General features: G+C 41.0%; 2 protein-coding genes across 2 annotated transcripts in view; both read right to left on the reverse strand.

Moving 5' to 3' along the window:
• Window positions 1–5,749, reverse strand: part of cacna2d1a (calcium channel, voltage-dependent, alpha 2/delta subunit 1a) — a 50,707-nt gene extending 44,958 nt beyond the window's left edge. Inside the window, exon 1 of the mRNA XM_061268835.1 lies at window positions 5,477–5,749. Coding sequence (XP_061124819.1) covers window positions 5,477–5,556 — 80 coding nt within the window. The 5' untranslated portion in view covers window positions 5,557–5,749. The remainder of the gene's footprint in view (window positions 1–5,476) is intronic.
• A 3,649-nt stretch (window positions 5,750–9,398) lies between these two features.
• pcloa (piccolo presynaptic cytomatrix protein a) overlaps window positions 9,399–16,369 on the reverse strand; it is a 31,467-nt gene continuing 24,496 nt past the window's right edge. Inside the window, exons 17-26 of the mRNA XM_061268547.1 lie at window positions 16,164–16,190; window positions 15,648–15,741; window positions 15,282–15,353; window positions 14,954–15,206; window positions 13,169–13,336; window positions 12,690–12,831; window positions 12,538–12,593; window positions 12,332–12,466; window positions 11,778–11,923; window positions 9,399–11,714 (exon numbers count right to left, since the gene is read on the reverse strand). Coding sequence (XP_061124531.1) covers window positions 11,571–11,714; window positions 11,778–11,923; window positions 12,332–12,466; window positions 12,538–12,593; window positions 12,690–12,831; window positions 13,169–13,336; window positions 14,954–15,206; window positions 15,282–15,353; window positions 15,648–15,741; window positions 16,164–16,190 — 1,237 coding nt within the window. The 3' untranslated portion in view covers window positions 9,399–11,570. The remainder of the gene's footprint in view (window positions 11,715–11,777; window positions 11,924–12,331; window positions 12,467–12,537; window positions 12,594–12,689; window positions 12,832–13,168; window positions 13,337–14,953; window positions 15,207–15,281; window positions 15,354–15,647; window positions 15,742–16,163; window positions 16,191–16,369) is intronic.

Consider the following 16,369-nt stretch of genomic DNA (forward strand, 5'->3'; position numbering starts at 1 on the left):
GAATGGATATTGCTGTAATGTTCAAAAGCAGCTGTTAAGAAAAACTATAAGCTATTTTGTTTTGAACTGTGACTATTAACCACAGTGCATATACAATAGTAACTAATGTTAATTAAAATGTGACTTAGTTTTTGTTTAGAGAAAACAAAAACAGGTAGTAGCACTTAACTAAAGGTAAAGCTACCGTCATTTACCCATTTTTAATGTTTTAATGTGAGACAGTGCCTTATATAAATTCATTTTAAAGTTATTTGACAGTTTCTCGTGATAAGATGTTACCACAATTATTATTTAAAACATTGATGAATACTTAATATATGTAATTATTGCCCAAAGTGGTACTAGCAAGTCAGGTGAGCTACGTGTGTTATTGTTTTTAAGAGTGACGATCAATCACTTTGTAGAAATCTTAAGTGTTACTAAAACAGCATTTAAAGGTTTAATTATCAATAGCAAAAATAGGTGCTCATTACCAAAAGCTGAACTCAACAAACAGTAAGGCAAGTTACCGTTTTTTTCCATGTATAATGCGCAAAATTTAACAAATTTATTTTCCTAAAATCTGGGGTGCGCATTATACATGGGTACAAAAAAAAGGAAAACCCTTTTTTTTTTTTTTTTTTTTAAATCTGGATATGATACGGAGGCCGCCATTACAGATGCGCTTTCTTCTCTGCTGCTGCTTCAAACACGCTCCATACGAACACAATGCTCTCGTATCAGATGCTTGCTCGATCACCTGCTCGTTTGCTGTCACAATGTACCCTACACAAATCCGAAACATTTCTTCGCTATCGAGTTTGCTAGCGCATGCGCAGTGATACTGACCGGCAGAATAACATCCAGTTGTTCCCAAAGATGATCTTTTTTCTGAAATAATTTATGTTTACGGACTTAAGTAGGAGTCAAAATTTCGGTGCGTATTATACATGGGTACAGGCTTTTTTCTAGCATCAACATGCCATTTTTAGGGTGTGTATTATACATGGGGGCGCATCATACATGGAAAAAAACGGTACATGTTTTATTATTTTCAAATGGGATGACCACAATCACTTACCGTAATTTTCGGACAATAAGTCGCAGTTTTTTTTCATAGTTTGGGTGGGGGACGATTTATAATAAGGAGCGACTTATGTGGGGGTTTTTCAAAACATTTCTCAAAAAGCGCAATAAACAAACCGCAATGTAGCAAGGGGTTATTGTAATTTGAATTTCAAGTGACGTCAGCAGCACGACGCGGCGTGGCGGTTGTTTACAAAAAGGACAAAGATTGCTCACGGGATGACGAAGATGACGAAGGGACCCACGTACTACCGGCATCATTAACAGCTTTGTTTCTAAGTGACACGGAGGACGAAGAGTTTGAAGGATTTAAGGATTTAGAGTGACACAGAAGGTTTGAAAAACTATTATGGCTTTTACGCACGCCCGGTCCTACTCTACGGAGCTCTCGTTCACCTCCGTGGATTAAAGTCGGGGGCCGGCGCTCGGCCGGGTGGCTGTCCGGGGATGGTGGATGGGGCTCGGTCATGGCTTTTACGCATGCCCGGTCCTATTCTATGGATCTCTCTTCCACCTCCGTGGCTGGAAGTCCATGCCGCCACGCGCTTGGAAGTTTGTTTTGTTAAATAAAGAGACGTTTACCAAACCCACATCTTTCCTTGTACTTTGTTAACGCTACAATATAGTTATATAGTAGATCTGTGGAATGACAACGAGGGTGACGTCAGGGCGCATGCGCGGCGTTGTTGACAAAGGACGAGGAATTTGATTGATGGATTTAATGATTTAGAGTGCACAGATGGTTTGATAATATTATTGCTTATATAATAGTTATTTATATAGTCTATAGTCTAATTTATATATCGTTATATGAGCCTGTGGAATATTTTGAAATGCAAGCGCCGTCAGCGGCGCGCACCCATTGTTGACAAAGGACGATCGATGGATTTAATGAATTGGAGTGACACAGATAGTTTTATTAACGTGTTATTTATGTAATAGTTTTCTGAATAACTCTGAATTTTACGTCAGGGCCGTTTTCAGCTCTTAGTTTGTGTTTATGTCACGTTAGCATACCTATCGTTTAGCCTGTTGTTGCTCGTTCATGACTGTTCTTGGTGTTGGATTTTGTCGAATAAATTGCCCCCCAAAATGCGACTTATACTCCGGAGCGACTTGTATATGTTTTTTTTTCACGTTATTGGGCATTTTTTCTCTTTTTTGAGCATTTTATGGCTGATGGGACTTTTAGTCAGAAAGTTACGGTACTTAATATATGTTTTTAGATTGAAATGACAGTGTTAAGTGTTACTAAATCAATTTTTTTTTTTTCTAACAGTAAATTTCATGACAAAACCAAACAGAGCAGCTTCCTGGATCATCTACATGTATGACATCAAACCATCCCACTGTACTACGACGACATACTCGCAAATAGAAACCTCGTGGTGCTTTATATGCGGGTATACAGATGTGCTTCCTGCCATCCAAACAGCTGTTAGCCATTCCCCAAGTTGCCTTGGTAACGGAGCAGTGGAAAAATTCCCAGCGCACGGCGAGGGGACGTGAGGTACGCACGTGGCTTGCTTCCCATAAAAACCTGCCATGAGAAACTTTTTCGGCATACGACATCCAGCCACCCCTGCAAGGCCGGGATCTCGCTGACGCCCCCCTTCCTCAAAGACTGGCGCTCTTCTAAATAAATCCCACCAGGTTGAGACGGAGGGCAGAGGGGATTTAAGAGGGGGTGTGAGAAAGTCCATGAATGACTTTCAGTTGCATTTCTTTCCCTGCGACAAGTCGAATGAAGCTTGTAATGGCCACACAAAAAAAACAATAAAGTAACTGCTTGGGATCATCTTACGGTCGACTTTGTGTCGCCGTGTTCATCGTGCGACTCCACCCCTGTGCAATGTTGTGTTCATATAAAGTGCCTCCTCACATTAAATTGGAGATTGCCAAAGACAAGACAGCGAGCAGAGAGGCATGGGCTCTTTAGCTGAGCATGAAATCGAGTTAGCCTTAAAAAAAAAAAAGTGGGGAGGGGGTGAGTGGGAGAAAGGGCAGAGAGATCTGATTTGGAGCACCGATCAATACACGACAGTGTGCACAACACAAAGATAGGCGACTGTCTCGTCTTCTGTCATGTGTCCTCATTTCCCGGCCTACTGTGTGAATGATCTGTGGCACTGGGACTTTTCAGAGTGGATGAAGTTAACACATCTGCCCCCAGGCAAGAGAAGAAAACGGATGACAGAAGATGGACAGGAAACCGGGATGATGCACTGTGCCGAACACAACACACGTCAACAAGAGGGATGCTGCCTTTTTGTGTGTGATACGTGACAGGTGTAAACACCTACTTCACACACAAGATTACTATGAAAAAGTCATCTCCCGATTAATTAATTAAAAATTATTGTGCGTTATTTAACAAAATATTATGAGCAGATACTATTTTTGTTCATTCAGGGTCCCCACTGTAGCATCTGTGACTTTGAATGTGTACGGCTTTGCAGGGCCTGGTCTGGTGAGTGACATGGGTGTCAGTGAATGAAATTGTAAGAGTTGATGGGCTCTTAACTGGCAAAACTTCCTTTTTATGTGTTTGCTTTCTGATCATTTTGGTCAACTAAGTGATATTAGGGTAGGCTTTATCAAAGATATGCTAGCTCGTGTTGCCAGAAATTTTGCTTCAGGGTTTCTTTGTAATCAAATTATTCATTATGGTTTGATTCATTGGTGCAGCTCCAGACATATTATGGAAACAATATACAGTAGTGGTCACAACAAAACTCACAATCTCATAAAAGTCAAAAGAAGAGCTGCATCACGAATACTCTTTATATCCAAATAGACTACCATTAGCATTTTATCAATTACTTTCTTGAACCTGGCTTACATGTTTTGTCAAGCTGCTACCAAAAAATGTAAATATCAGAGTTATAAATAATAATAAAAATAACACAAGCGGTGAGTGCGCACCTTGCACGACTGAGCCACGGATCAATCCACTTAGCGAAATATACTCTGCAAGTCTGACATCATCGCGCTCGGGCCATTAGGCTGAGTGCCACGGTGGCTCACCACCACTAGCGATGAGGAAAAGGGCGGGACGGGACAAGGAAGAAGAACAAGGGCGGTGATGGCTTGGAATCATCCGGAACATGTCTTTTTTTCTAAACCTGTTGATTTGGCTTTATCAGTTCTATGATCAATCACAGCAGCAAGACACACTCAGATGAGTTTGATAAGTGAGTGAATTTTGTTTATATTCCACTTGCTGTGGGTGGAGTCGTATCCCAATAGTTTTGTCCACAAATTTGCAGTTGTTTGTGTTGTGGTAAAAGACACACCTGCGCACTCATATTTAGGTTTGTGGGTCAAAATACACAAAACTCAAGATACATTGACACTCATACACAGCCATAGACACAGCAGGGGCGGAGCTATGTGGTCGCCAGGCATGAGTCATGTCCACTCTCAGATACTCATTGGCCACCCTTCATCTAACATTTTGACACCTGTGACTTTCCTGTTATTTTTCACAAGGATGCAGTATTCTTAGATCCCTATACCCTCTAACACAAATTATAATAACTATATTTGAAGAAAAATTGAAATTGAAAAACTACAATTGATTTGAATGCTCACTTAAAGAATCTGTCATCCACAGTCATGGTTTCATTAAATAAAATGTGCACATACATTATTACATATTACATATCTTGGTCAATACATTTGTAACATTCCAACATAAGAAAGTAAAAAGCAACATTTAGAATTAAGAAATAAAATATTTAGTCATTGTCTTTTTTAGATATTATTCGAACGAATGGGCCATCAAACGTAGTGATCCACCGATCAGTGCATGAGGGTCTGGCATTATTTAAGCTCAGCAAAATGTTGCTTTTTAATGAGACTTGATTCTGCTTGTATTATGAGTGTGTTGTGAAAAGTTCTGGATACGTGTTAATTTTACTTCACCTTGACTGTGGATGGTCTGATTAACAAAGTTACAGAGAGGGGTCAGGTGAATGCTGAAGTATACATCTGTGCATATATGCATGCTGGTGGCTAACACTCCGATTTTTTTTTGGTCACCCTGGCCACCCCATTTAAAAAATTCTGGCTACGCCCCTGACACAGTGCCTTTCTGTCTGTCAGTTTGTTTATGCGTTCATCAGAAAAACAGAGGCACGCTTGTGGTTTTTTTTTAAAATAATAATACAGTGTTTATCTGTTTGTGGGTCCAAATTAACACACTCATCACCAGAATATTACGTGTAGACAAAGTTCTCACACACCAATATAGCCATGCATGATCACCCCGGTGCAGAAAATAGCGCCCCCCCCCCCCCAAAAAAAATCTGATTTCACAAGTTGGGTGTCCTCCCACCACGATGACATGTATTGCCTCCTTCCGGTGAGAATTTATAGACAAAAACCAACATCTCACTTTAGTACTCACATGTGCTCGTTGGGGAACTGACCAGTAGACACGCAGGACACGCTGGAGAGTAGCAAAAGTACGCACAGGCAGTAATCCATCGCGGGGAACGCTGAAAACAAAACAAAACCAAGAAGGGGAAATTAAAAAATGAAAGCAGCTCCACAAATCCACGTCGTCGCGTGTCCTGCCTTGCTGCACTCGTCCGTCAAACGTGTGCTCACACAAACGCGAGACAAATCTCTCCACACAGACCGCCCCCGACTCCCACAGTTGATGCTCGTGGGCATTCCCCCCCTTCTTTTTTTAGTGTTACACTGTAAGAAATACGGGACGGTGGGCGGGGACATGTGGTATATTAATAGTCACTTTAAACATTACAACCCCCCCCCAAAAATAAAAACATTTCAACTAAAAAAGTAGAATCAACTTTGACTTTTCAAAAGCTAAACTAAGCTATGCTAGAAAAAAAAGCTAAGCTAAGATAAATACCATGGCATATTAGGAAAATACCAAAACAGCTTTTTAAATAATTTTAACCCTTTAAATCGGTACATTTATCTATATAATAACCTCAAACAAAAGTAATATATTGTAAAACATTTTAAGACAACTAAATCACTTTCGTTTTTTTCCGACTTTCTCTTTCTGGGCGTTCACCTGTTCAGCAAACTCAATCAAGCCTTGACTCCACCCATCTGTCCAGGGAATCGCCCATCTTTCGTCGTCCTAGCAACGCCTGTACGCATGCGCCATCTCTACGGCACAGCCAAGCCACACCACCGTTGTTGCTTTAAATTTAAAGGGTTAAAAGTATGAGTTCTGATCAAGAAAAGAAAGTCAAAATAAAGTCAGTTACATAAGGGCAGCGGTCAGCGGTTAGTGCCAGTAAAATTGACCTTTTTGATGGTTTTAAATGTGAGCAAAGGCTATCCAGCACTTTGGGATCATTTTAGGAGTCACTGCGGAAAAATGTCAACGAGTACTTTTAGAGTGCATCCCGGGTCACGTCTTGTCATATCAAATTGAATTATTGGCCCAAAATAACCTCAATGTGATTTCTCGGCATCAAGCTTAGTAGAAATAGACTGATGCATGCATTCAAATTAGGGGCACGGTGGCCAGCGAGAATCTCGAGAAAATGTTTGAATTTTACTCCTTAAACCGTGTGACAAAAAACTAAGATTAAAATTTCGAAAAAATATACAGTGATCCCTCGCTACTTCGCGTTTCGTTTATCGCGGCTTCACTACATCGCGGATTTTTTTTTCCAAATTAAAAACATATTTAAAAGTCAAAGTAAAACTTCTCTAAATGAGGAAACATATCTAACCTTTAGGACAATGTAGTATTGCTCCAAATGTTCGTTTACATTCCTTTAGAAGTCTGTTTTCGCTTGTTAGCACGATCGCGAATTAGCATCTTACCGCTAACTCGTTAGCCTGCCCAGTACTTCTTGTTGTTGACCGTACTTCGCGGATTTCACTTATCGCGGGTGGTTTTTAGAACCAATTATCCGCGATAAACGAGGGATTACTGTATATATATTTTGAAAAAAATTGTCTCCTTTCAAATGGACTGTGATTTAAATATCGTCAACGTAAAAAGTGATTCCCTTTATTTGAATTAGAAAAAAGTAACCACAACAGTCAACATCTTTTTCTGCATCTGATTCACTCACGTTTTATGTTCAGATTCTGTCTGGTTTGACTCATCGCATGTGACACTCTCAGTGTTGACTTGATCGCTATCAGACACGGACATTTTGGAGGTCATCTTGAAAAAAAATATTTTAAAAAGCCAGATTTCAGCTTCTGGTCTGTCGCGGTGTCGCTTCGTTGACATGTAAGCAATAGCAAGCTCGTGTGTGTGATATGACGTCTCGTATCAGGACGGAGTTGGCCTCACTCGGCCCTCGCTTGGTCCTGCCTGCTGACTGATCGCATTACGGTGAGGCCGAGCCATGTTGTCAGGAGCAGAAAGTTCGGGTCGGCCGGCAGCATCCAGTGACAGAAAGCCGGCTCACGGGCGGAATCGGAGGCGATTGGACGTGAAGGCTTAGTGCCATCCTCAATGCTAGCTTGCGGATATTAAAACTATAAGCATCAGTTGGCGTCCATTTTGGATCCAATGCCAAAAAAAAGACATGCCTGGTTGATTCTTGTCATTATGATCTTAAACACGAAAGAAAATCCTCAGTGTTTCCATCGTGTTTATCTGTTCTTTAAGCCACTGTTACATTCTCAAGTAGCGTCTTTGAAGGCAATGGAGAACAAACATCTTTAGAAGTGCAGATCAGAAGAATCAATCAGAAAGAAAGAAGCTAGGATGAATGACAACATAGCAGACATCAAAGAAAAGACTGAACAGAAAGGTTCTTTGATCCAGTCATGACTGTTGTATTTCCAGATCTCAATCTCAAAAATGACCTTCGAAGACTGGAATATGCTAATCTTTTGGAGTTCGGTCCCCCAAGTAAAGGTCATTTGATGGAATATCAATTGGTGGCTTGGATTCATGGCGGCAAAGCCCAACAGGTGTTGGTTGACACATAAAGCATTTTTCGAGGTCTCAAAGAAATGAACATACACATGAAGTACTTTCACCCTCTGCTGGTAGAACTCTAGAAGTGTGCTCTGGAAATACTGTTTGGTCCACGAGGGCAGCTCCCGGTGATGATCCAGAATCCTCTTTTTTAGTTTGCTTCTTACTTCTATTTGGAAGAGCTTTCATGGGTCACAGATCAATCAGTAGTCCAAGGTGAACCTATGTTGGGTTCCACATCCAAACCACTTGGCACCATCTTCTGGTCAAATCCTGTTACTTCATCTCTGTATAATTAAAAGAGCAGCTGTGGAACACTCACCTAATCTTTGAATTGGAGAGAAATCTTACCCTAACACTAAAGACTGCCTATAAACACCTGGAATATCTCTAACCCTGAATCCTTGGAAGAACTTCTAACCTTACCTGTAAATCCCTGATAAAAATCAAATCTTACCCAAAGCCTCTGAAGAACTTAAATCACTAACTTGTGAAGTGAATTGTATAATCTTCTTATCCTACCTCACAAAAAACTCTAAAACCTGCAGAACTCTGTAGTCTACTTCTGATCATCAGAAACTACCTCTAAACTACTCCCCTGCCCTAACCCCTGACTATCTGGAGAACCTTAAACCCTACCCAAATCCTCTAGACAACTTGAAAACCTATTCTACAATCCACTAAAAACGCAACCTCTAATTTTATGAAGGTCTTTAAAACATACCTCTAGTCCTCAGAAAAAAATGAAATCCTACCCCTATGACTCATAAGAACCATGAAAAAAGTCTAATCCTCTGTAGAGCACATAACCTACTTTCCATTCTTGAATAAATCTGTAACTCTACTCTTCAACTTCAAAATGTTTTTAATAATAGTTTCTAATCCAATCTAACTACCTGGACCACCCGAACCAAATCCTCTCCAAAACCCATCTTGAAACACTACCCTAATTCTGTAAAGGGTCTCTCACACAGCCTGTGGTTCTCAGAAGATCTTCAAATCCTATCTCTCCTCAGAAAAACCTGTAATCCTGTACCTATGACTCTGAAAAACCTCTAACAAAGTCTATCCCTCTATCTTGAACCGTACTCTTAAACCTTACAAGAATTTAGAACCCTAATCCCTCAATATCTGGAGAACCTAAAACCCTGCGCAAAAACTCTAAGGGAACTGCCTTAATTAAAAACTCCCGCAATCCTCTGAAAAACTTAAAATCATACTCCTTTTCACCCATTCAAACTATCTCAAGAACCTAAAACCCAAATCCTACAAAGACCCTAAAACCTCAAAGTTACCCGAAGAACAGTCATCCGTCGAACCAAAAACCCTTCAACACTATTGTTCTTAACACCATCCCCCAGCATGACCCCGGCCCTAAAAAAATAACAACGCAACAAGCCCTCATTTGTACTCATATTTAATATTTAGACATGGGGCGGGCGACAGCCATTTTTTTTTACATCACAATTTGCATAATTCATCAATACCTCCTGTATACAATCACAAAACCATGACAGTATAGATAGATTTTTTTTTCTCTGTTTACTTACAAGTGGAGGGGGGAAAGAATTGGATGGTCATCTTTGTACAGTCAGCATATATTATTAATAAATACCCTCGCCCTCACCCATAACATTTTGTTCTAGATCCTTCTCTACATGTCACTTTCTCTTTTTCTAAATGTATTCATAATCATAATCTGGACACAAAAATAGTATGAGCCATCAACATGCAACATCCAGTGTGAACACAATGACGATTCTCCTGCGACTACTCGAGCTGTCCAAGTGTGTGTGTGCGCGCGTGTGTGTGCGCTCTTAGTAAACACTTTACGGTATTGACCGGGAGAAAATCAAGTGACTGCACACACTGGTCTTTTTTTCCCCTCTTTTTTTGTTGTCCATTAAAAGACCTATTGCTCCCGAAGCCTGTATGACGTATTTACACGCTTAAAGGTTTGTGTGTGTGTTTGTGTTGATATTCCTAAAGACAGACCAAATGACATGCATTGAATTGAAATGAATTATAATTGCACACTTTCGGTGACCTTAAAATCAAGAAGTCTCTTTTTGGTCATTGCAGGAAATTAAGCGAGAAAATGCAGGGAGGCGTTTTTTTTTTTTTATCAGATTTCTCTGTAACCGGGAAAAATTCTCTGAGTTTCAGGCCTTTGGAACTTAACTTTGTAGACAACCACTACAAATATGCGTATCAAAGAAGCACACCCAATATGTATTGTAAACATGAACCGTCACACGGGGAGGAAATTATTGTAAAGTTTAAATAAATAAATAAATAAATAAACAAACAAACAAATAAATAAATACATGTAATTTTTTGTCATCCTTTCGACCACTGTTGTTGAAAAATTTAGATATGGCACACAAAAAAATGGTCCTACGGGCAATAAGTAAAAACTTCGTGCCAGTAAATAAGAAATAAATGTCAGGATGAAATTTGGTATTTCAGTCATTCACAGTTGGGAAATCAATAATTCACTACATATAAATAATACCATTAAATGGCGACGAATATGTCAATAAAATAATAAATATAAATAAATGTCATTAATATTAAAAATAAATATATACAAATTCATCTATCATCCATAACCTGAACCCCTTATCCTATACTATAAAATGATGATATAACATTAAATCGCAATAAATAACATATTTAAAAAAAAAAGACAGAATAAATAAAAACAACGATAAAAATGTGTCACGCTTTCACATATTAAACTTTCTTTTCAGGACAACGGAGACGTGGTTGCCGTGGTTACTTGTCATGGTTGCATAGAAAACAAATTTCCTACTTACCAAAAAAACCAAAACAACAAGAACAACATTTCCGGAACACTATGCGTAATATGTTAGCAGTGGCTCAAACCATTAAATCTGAACTTTTTTTTTTTCCGACGTTAAATCGCTTTTACATTCGAGGAGGAAAAGACACACAACTGTAAATTGTCTGTAGGGGAACTTAACAATCGTCACAATCAATCAAGACTTGATTGTCTGTGATAAAAATCAATATATATGTGTGTGTGTGTGTGTGTGTGTGTGTATGTGTATATATATATATATATATATATATATATATATATATATATATATATATATATTGTATTCCATATATTTCATGCCAGCTAGGACATTTTATGTACAATAACAATATATGTGGCACCAGTTACTCCAATTTCATACAAAGCAATATTCTTAAATAAATAATGATAGAAGTCTGTTTGCTCAAGTGAAAGAAGGTCCCCGAAGTAGAATGCTAGGTAGTGCGTGTTGGATATATGACGTCCCGTTCTTGCGCACATGAAGAACCGATAAAAATTTTACGTTTCCTTCTAATAGAAAAATAAATCAGAGTCCTCATTGAGTCAAATGCTTTCAAAGGGAGTGAGTGAGCATCGACTGTACATGTGTGTCCCTGTATTTCATGTGTGGATTAAGATGAGTGTTTTGTACCTGCTTGCTTGCGTGGTCCACTTCCTGCTCCTGTAAGTGGAATAAGTGAATTTACCCCCGCTCCCCCCCTTGGGTTATCAAATGGTACGTTCCACCTAGGAGTGGATCTGCGCGCTGCTGGCGAGCAGTTTGTGCCAGCTGACCACACGCTTGCGCAGGTCCACCTTGTCCAGCCACACGTAGGCCTCGCCGATCAGCGTCTTCTTCATGAACTTGCCGCCGTTGGATACTAAGAAAAGCTGGGAAGGAAAGCGGCTTCGTTAAAGCCTTTTGTTTTTAAAATGGCAGACGGCGCTGTTTACCTGAAGGGAGTGCCCGGCCGGGTTCATGCAGAAGCGGAAGGTCTCGTTGAAGGAGGGCTCGCGGTCGTGGCGGCACACGCGCGTCTTCTTCTTGATGATGCGCTTCTGTGTGGCGATGTTCACCACATACAGCTTCACGTAGAGGTCTGCACAGGGTCAATATTTTGAATTTTCAGCTTTTTTTTTTTTTTTAAATGGCAAAATTAAATGAAATTAAGGCACACTAAATAAATAAATGTACATTTTTTAATTGGCTTCAATAAAATATGATAAATATTTATATTATTTCATATTTTATTGTTAAAAGCACCAGCGTTGTCTTCAGTAATAATAATTATCATAGTAATATTCATAAATACAAAAATAAATACATAAGCAATAAAGGTTACTTTATTGACAATAATTGATTAAAACACCCACTAATGAAAGAAATTGTGAAATACAATATTTTATAAAGTAATTAACTTTACTGGCATTTGGATTAAATTTTGAGAATAATCTGATTTGCTACTTTGCTGGAATGTCGCAAAAGAAATGCACCACAAAAAATTTACCAGGCAGGTGATCTGCAGTCTTGAACTTGTAGGTGATATTGCGACACTGCAGAATCTCCAGGACCAGGTGGTCTCCCTCCGTCCTCACTTCTTTCTTCAGCGCAATCTTGATCTCACCCATCACCTGTGACTTACCTGCACCAAAATAAATAAATAAATAAATATTTATATAATGTATAAATAACTCAACCAGAAATGAATCTTACCGTCAGAATCTCCCATGGAGGATTTTATCCCATCGGTGCCATTTGGAATTTTCCCACTGAACAGAGAAACATCAATGAATGAAAAATAAAATGTTTTTATTATAAATATGAATAACAAATCTTTTTTTTTTGAGTGAAAGCATGTGACTCACAATCGGGGCACCTGGAAGATGGCGCTATCCACCTCGTTCATCTCCGCTTCCTCGTCCAGCAAGCTGTAGGCGCTGCCGCTCAGGCCGCTGTCCAGCGAGGCCGCTGTCATGGGGGCATCGCCTGACCTGTAGCTGGCGCGAGCTACGGAACACAGTCACACCGTGAGCCAAATATCGTCCAGGAGGAGGACAGCGACACTGGACGGACAAACTGGTGATGAAAAGCACGCTAATGAAACATGGACGACAGACAACACGCGTTATGTAATGCACATGAGATCAATTAAGACATCATTAGTCTGGGTTATATTTGTTTTGCTGAGCAGTATCCATGGCGACGGCACACTGACTCACGAAAAAAAGTGTGCGTCTCGCTGCATGGATCTCAGCCCGCCGTCCTCTTTGGTTTCCCTGCGGGTTAGTAGCATCCTCTCACACCACAGGGAAGGGAGGGGAGGGTTGTTTTGTTTTTAGCTCACCTCGGGCAACGTAGGGCCTCTCCTCCGACACAGCTTTCCTGAGGGTCAGGTGACGACCTTCCGTTCTCCTCCCATCGGCCAGTGACGGCAAGGCGGGCAGGTAATCGGATTGGCCTCTCTGAATGGTGAGCACACCGACTACACTGTGTCTCTGGTGGCCTGGTAGGCCTGGAGGTGGTCGTTTTGGATGTGGGGGAGGGAGGGGGCGTTGTTTGGGGGGGCAAGGGTGGTCCAACCAGAGGATACAATGTTCGAAGATGGGAAGAGGAGGAAGATGGAGATTTGAGAGAGAGCTCTCTTCAAGTCCGCTTGTCTGTCAATCACATGCACATGGGTGTGCGGCTGCTGCAGAGGTGCGTTGTGGGTCCCGGAGTTTTTTTCAAATGAATTAAAAAAAAAAGAAAAGAGGGGGCTACATGCACAGCCTTCAGGAGGAGCCGCAGATATGTTTTTAGTTAAAAAACAAGACTCAGGAAGGGGAATTCTTCTGAAGTTCTCATTAAAGTTCAAATATATATCTATATATACGTATATGTTTGTGTGTGTGTGTGTGTGTGTGTGTGTGTGTGTGTGTGTGTGTGTATATATATATATATATATATATATATATATATGATTAAAAAATTTAAGGGGTTTATGGCGCTACAATTGGTCAAGGTGTCTCTGAAAATTCTGGCGTCCTCTAGTGGCGCGTTTCTGGAGGTGACAATTGTGAGGTGCCAAATCACAACTGAAGTGAACTTGGGGGAGGTCAAAAAATAAAATAAAAGATAAGAGTCAAACTGAAATAAAAAAGCCTGATGAGTGCGAGGCGGCCATGCTGCGGTGGCGTTTATTTGCGCCTTGGTTTACTTGGCTGGAGGCGTTGCGGCGGTTGTGGCGGTTGTTGCTGCTGCGTCGGCCTTGTGTCAGCCATTGTTGTTGTTGTTGCTATGGCAACGCCTTGGCCGCTCCCAGCACCGCCATCCTGATGGCGTTGTTGCATGCTTTTGGAGGAACGCGGGCGAGGTTGCGGCACGTGTCCGCGGCTGGGGCTTTGGTTCTGGCCCTCAGACGGGGACGGCTTCGACCTGCCAGGGCTACTGTGACATTTCTCGAGAGGGGGCATCTGCGTGTCTAAAACAATGACATTAACCAAATTAACAAAAATAAAAAAAAGTTGCCTAAACGGGCTATGGTGCGAGACCAATAAGAACTGACTTGTTTGCTGCCTAAACGGGCTGTGGTCCAGGGCCGTTTTGTAGAAACTGAGATTATTTAGAACTGTATTTATTATTCCAAGGACTAACTGACAGTTGTTTTAAAATGAATAATTTATGTAAACTAAAAAAATTGATTAGATTTAGGATCCCCGATTTGTTTGCTGCCTAAATGGGCAAAAACCCTGAAGGATTCAACGTTTGTTTTAAAAAAAGTCATTTTCAAAACAGGCAGCAACTTTGAAAGATTTAAATTTAGTATAAAAACCTTAATTGCTTCATCCTAAAAGAAACTAAAAAAAAAAAAATACAAATCAGAGACACAATACAGGGCCAACTTATCTGTCGCCTAACCGGGTTGTGGATAATTTTAAATTGATTTTCATTGATTGCATCGAGGAGGTTACCAAAACAGGTTGTCCGCTGCCAGACAATTTTGAAGTAAAAGCGGAACTAAAGCGAGGCCTCAGAGCTGAGTGACCATGGCAACCAAGAGGACAGACCATGGGAAAGCAAAAAAGCATGACGCTGAAGCTACGATGATAGGAGTGCAAACATCAAGCAGGAGGCGTGAGTTAGCGGGAACACGCGTTTCTCCTACCCTTTGCCGGATCGGGAAAGATGCCGTGACTTCGGCTCTTGATCACCGATGATTTGGGAGAGTCCTGCTCGTGGGCGGAGCCAGCGGTTTTAGGGGACGAATGCTGCGAGGTGGTTTTGGAAGAGCCGTGACGGCTCTGGTGGGAGCGGCGGTGGTGCTCCCCCTCCGTCTGCGCCTTCAGGGGGAGCCACCGAGGGACGTTGTCCAGCTGGCCCGTGTTGGACAGGTCGATGAGGACCTGGACATCCATTGTAGACTCAAGTGATGAAACTGAAAAGGAAAATAGGAAGCAACTGGAGGGATAATTACTTACCTCTCCAAGGAAATCATTGGAGGAACATTTGTCGTAATCCCACACGCTCACCTCCAGCGTCTTTTTCCGCAACTGAACGCAAACAGTAAGAATTAGAAAACTGGCTAGCAAAGATTAAGCAGTTCTAAATTCTGATGACGTTGTAATGCATTAAAGCAACCACTAGGTGGCACAATTAATGCAGAATTTATCCATTTTAAAGCCTTGAAGTCTTGAGGTCAATTGGAACAGACAGCAAATTCAGGCCTGACTTGTTTTCTGCTAAACGGGCATGTACGAGACTATAGACAATATTTAATGTTTGTTTAAGTGGTTTTGTTACGACTAGTAAATCTTGAAGCAAACATTAGGGAAGACATTTTCTACCTGCTCCAGGTGGATGTTCTTATAGATGACTGTCTGGTTCCACTCAGGGTTCAGGCTCTTGCCTGCAGGTTTGGACCTCCTCTTGTTTTCAGCACTGGTGGGCGGGGAGGGACACAACATCCGTTTCATGACTTGCACATTAAAAAAAAACAATAGCGCGACAAAACCCATGTGAAACTAGGGGCGGACGAGAGGTGAGAATGGACGAGATGCACATCATTAGGGAACTTGCACAAATGTGGCGTGCGTCAATGGCAGGGTTGGAAACGAGACGGCACCTTTCGATCCGGTCAGTTGCTAAAAGCTAATGCTAAAATACGATTACCAAAAATCCTTTAGCACGTTAGCGTGGAAAAGTTTGTTGTTCTTTGTTGGAGTGGAGGGTTAGTTTGGTTAGGACAAGGGTGACCTATATTTGATCAGAATGAGCAGGACCACATTGTATTTGTTTATTCATTTTTTACCTTCACCAAACTGACAACCAAGAAAACACAAATATAATTGTCAATCACATACCTGGCGTTCTGGACAACCATGACCTGACTGAGAGGGGGGAGGGGGTCCAGCATGCATTAAATATAGAGAACATACAAAAAAAAAAATCAATAGTCAGAGGGAGTGATTGTGTGACGTGTGGGGGTTGGGGTCTAGTTTCAGTGTCAAGAGGGAAGTGGGGGCATGGCACACTGGCCATTTTATTAGGGACACCGGCACCAATGAGA

Source organism: Syngnathus typhle, linkage group LG21 (genome assembly GCF_033458585.1).
Source record: "Syngnathus typhle isolate RoL2023-S1 ecotype Sweden linkage group LG21, RoL_Styp_1.0, whole genome shotgun sequence".
In the NCBI taxonomy this organism is placed as follows: domain Eukaryota; kingdom Metazoa; phylum Chordata; class Actinopteri; order Syngnathiformes; family Syngnathidae; genus Syngnathus; species Syngnathus typhle.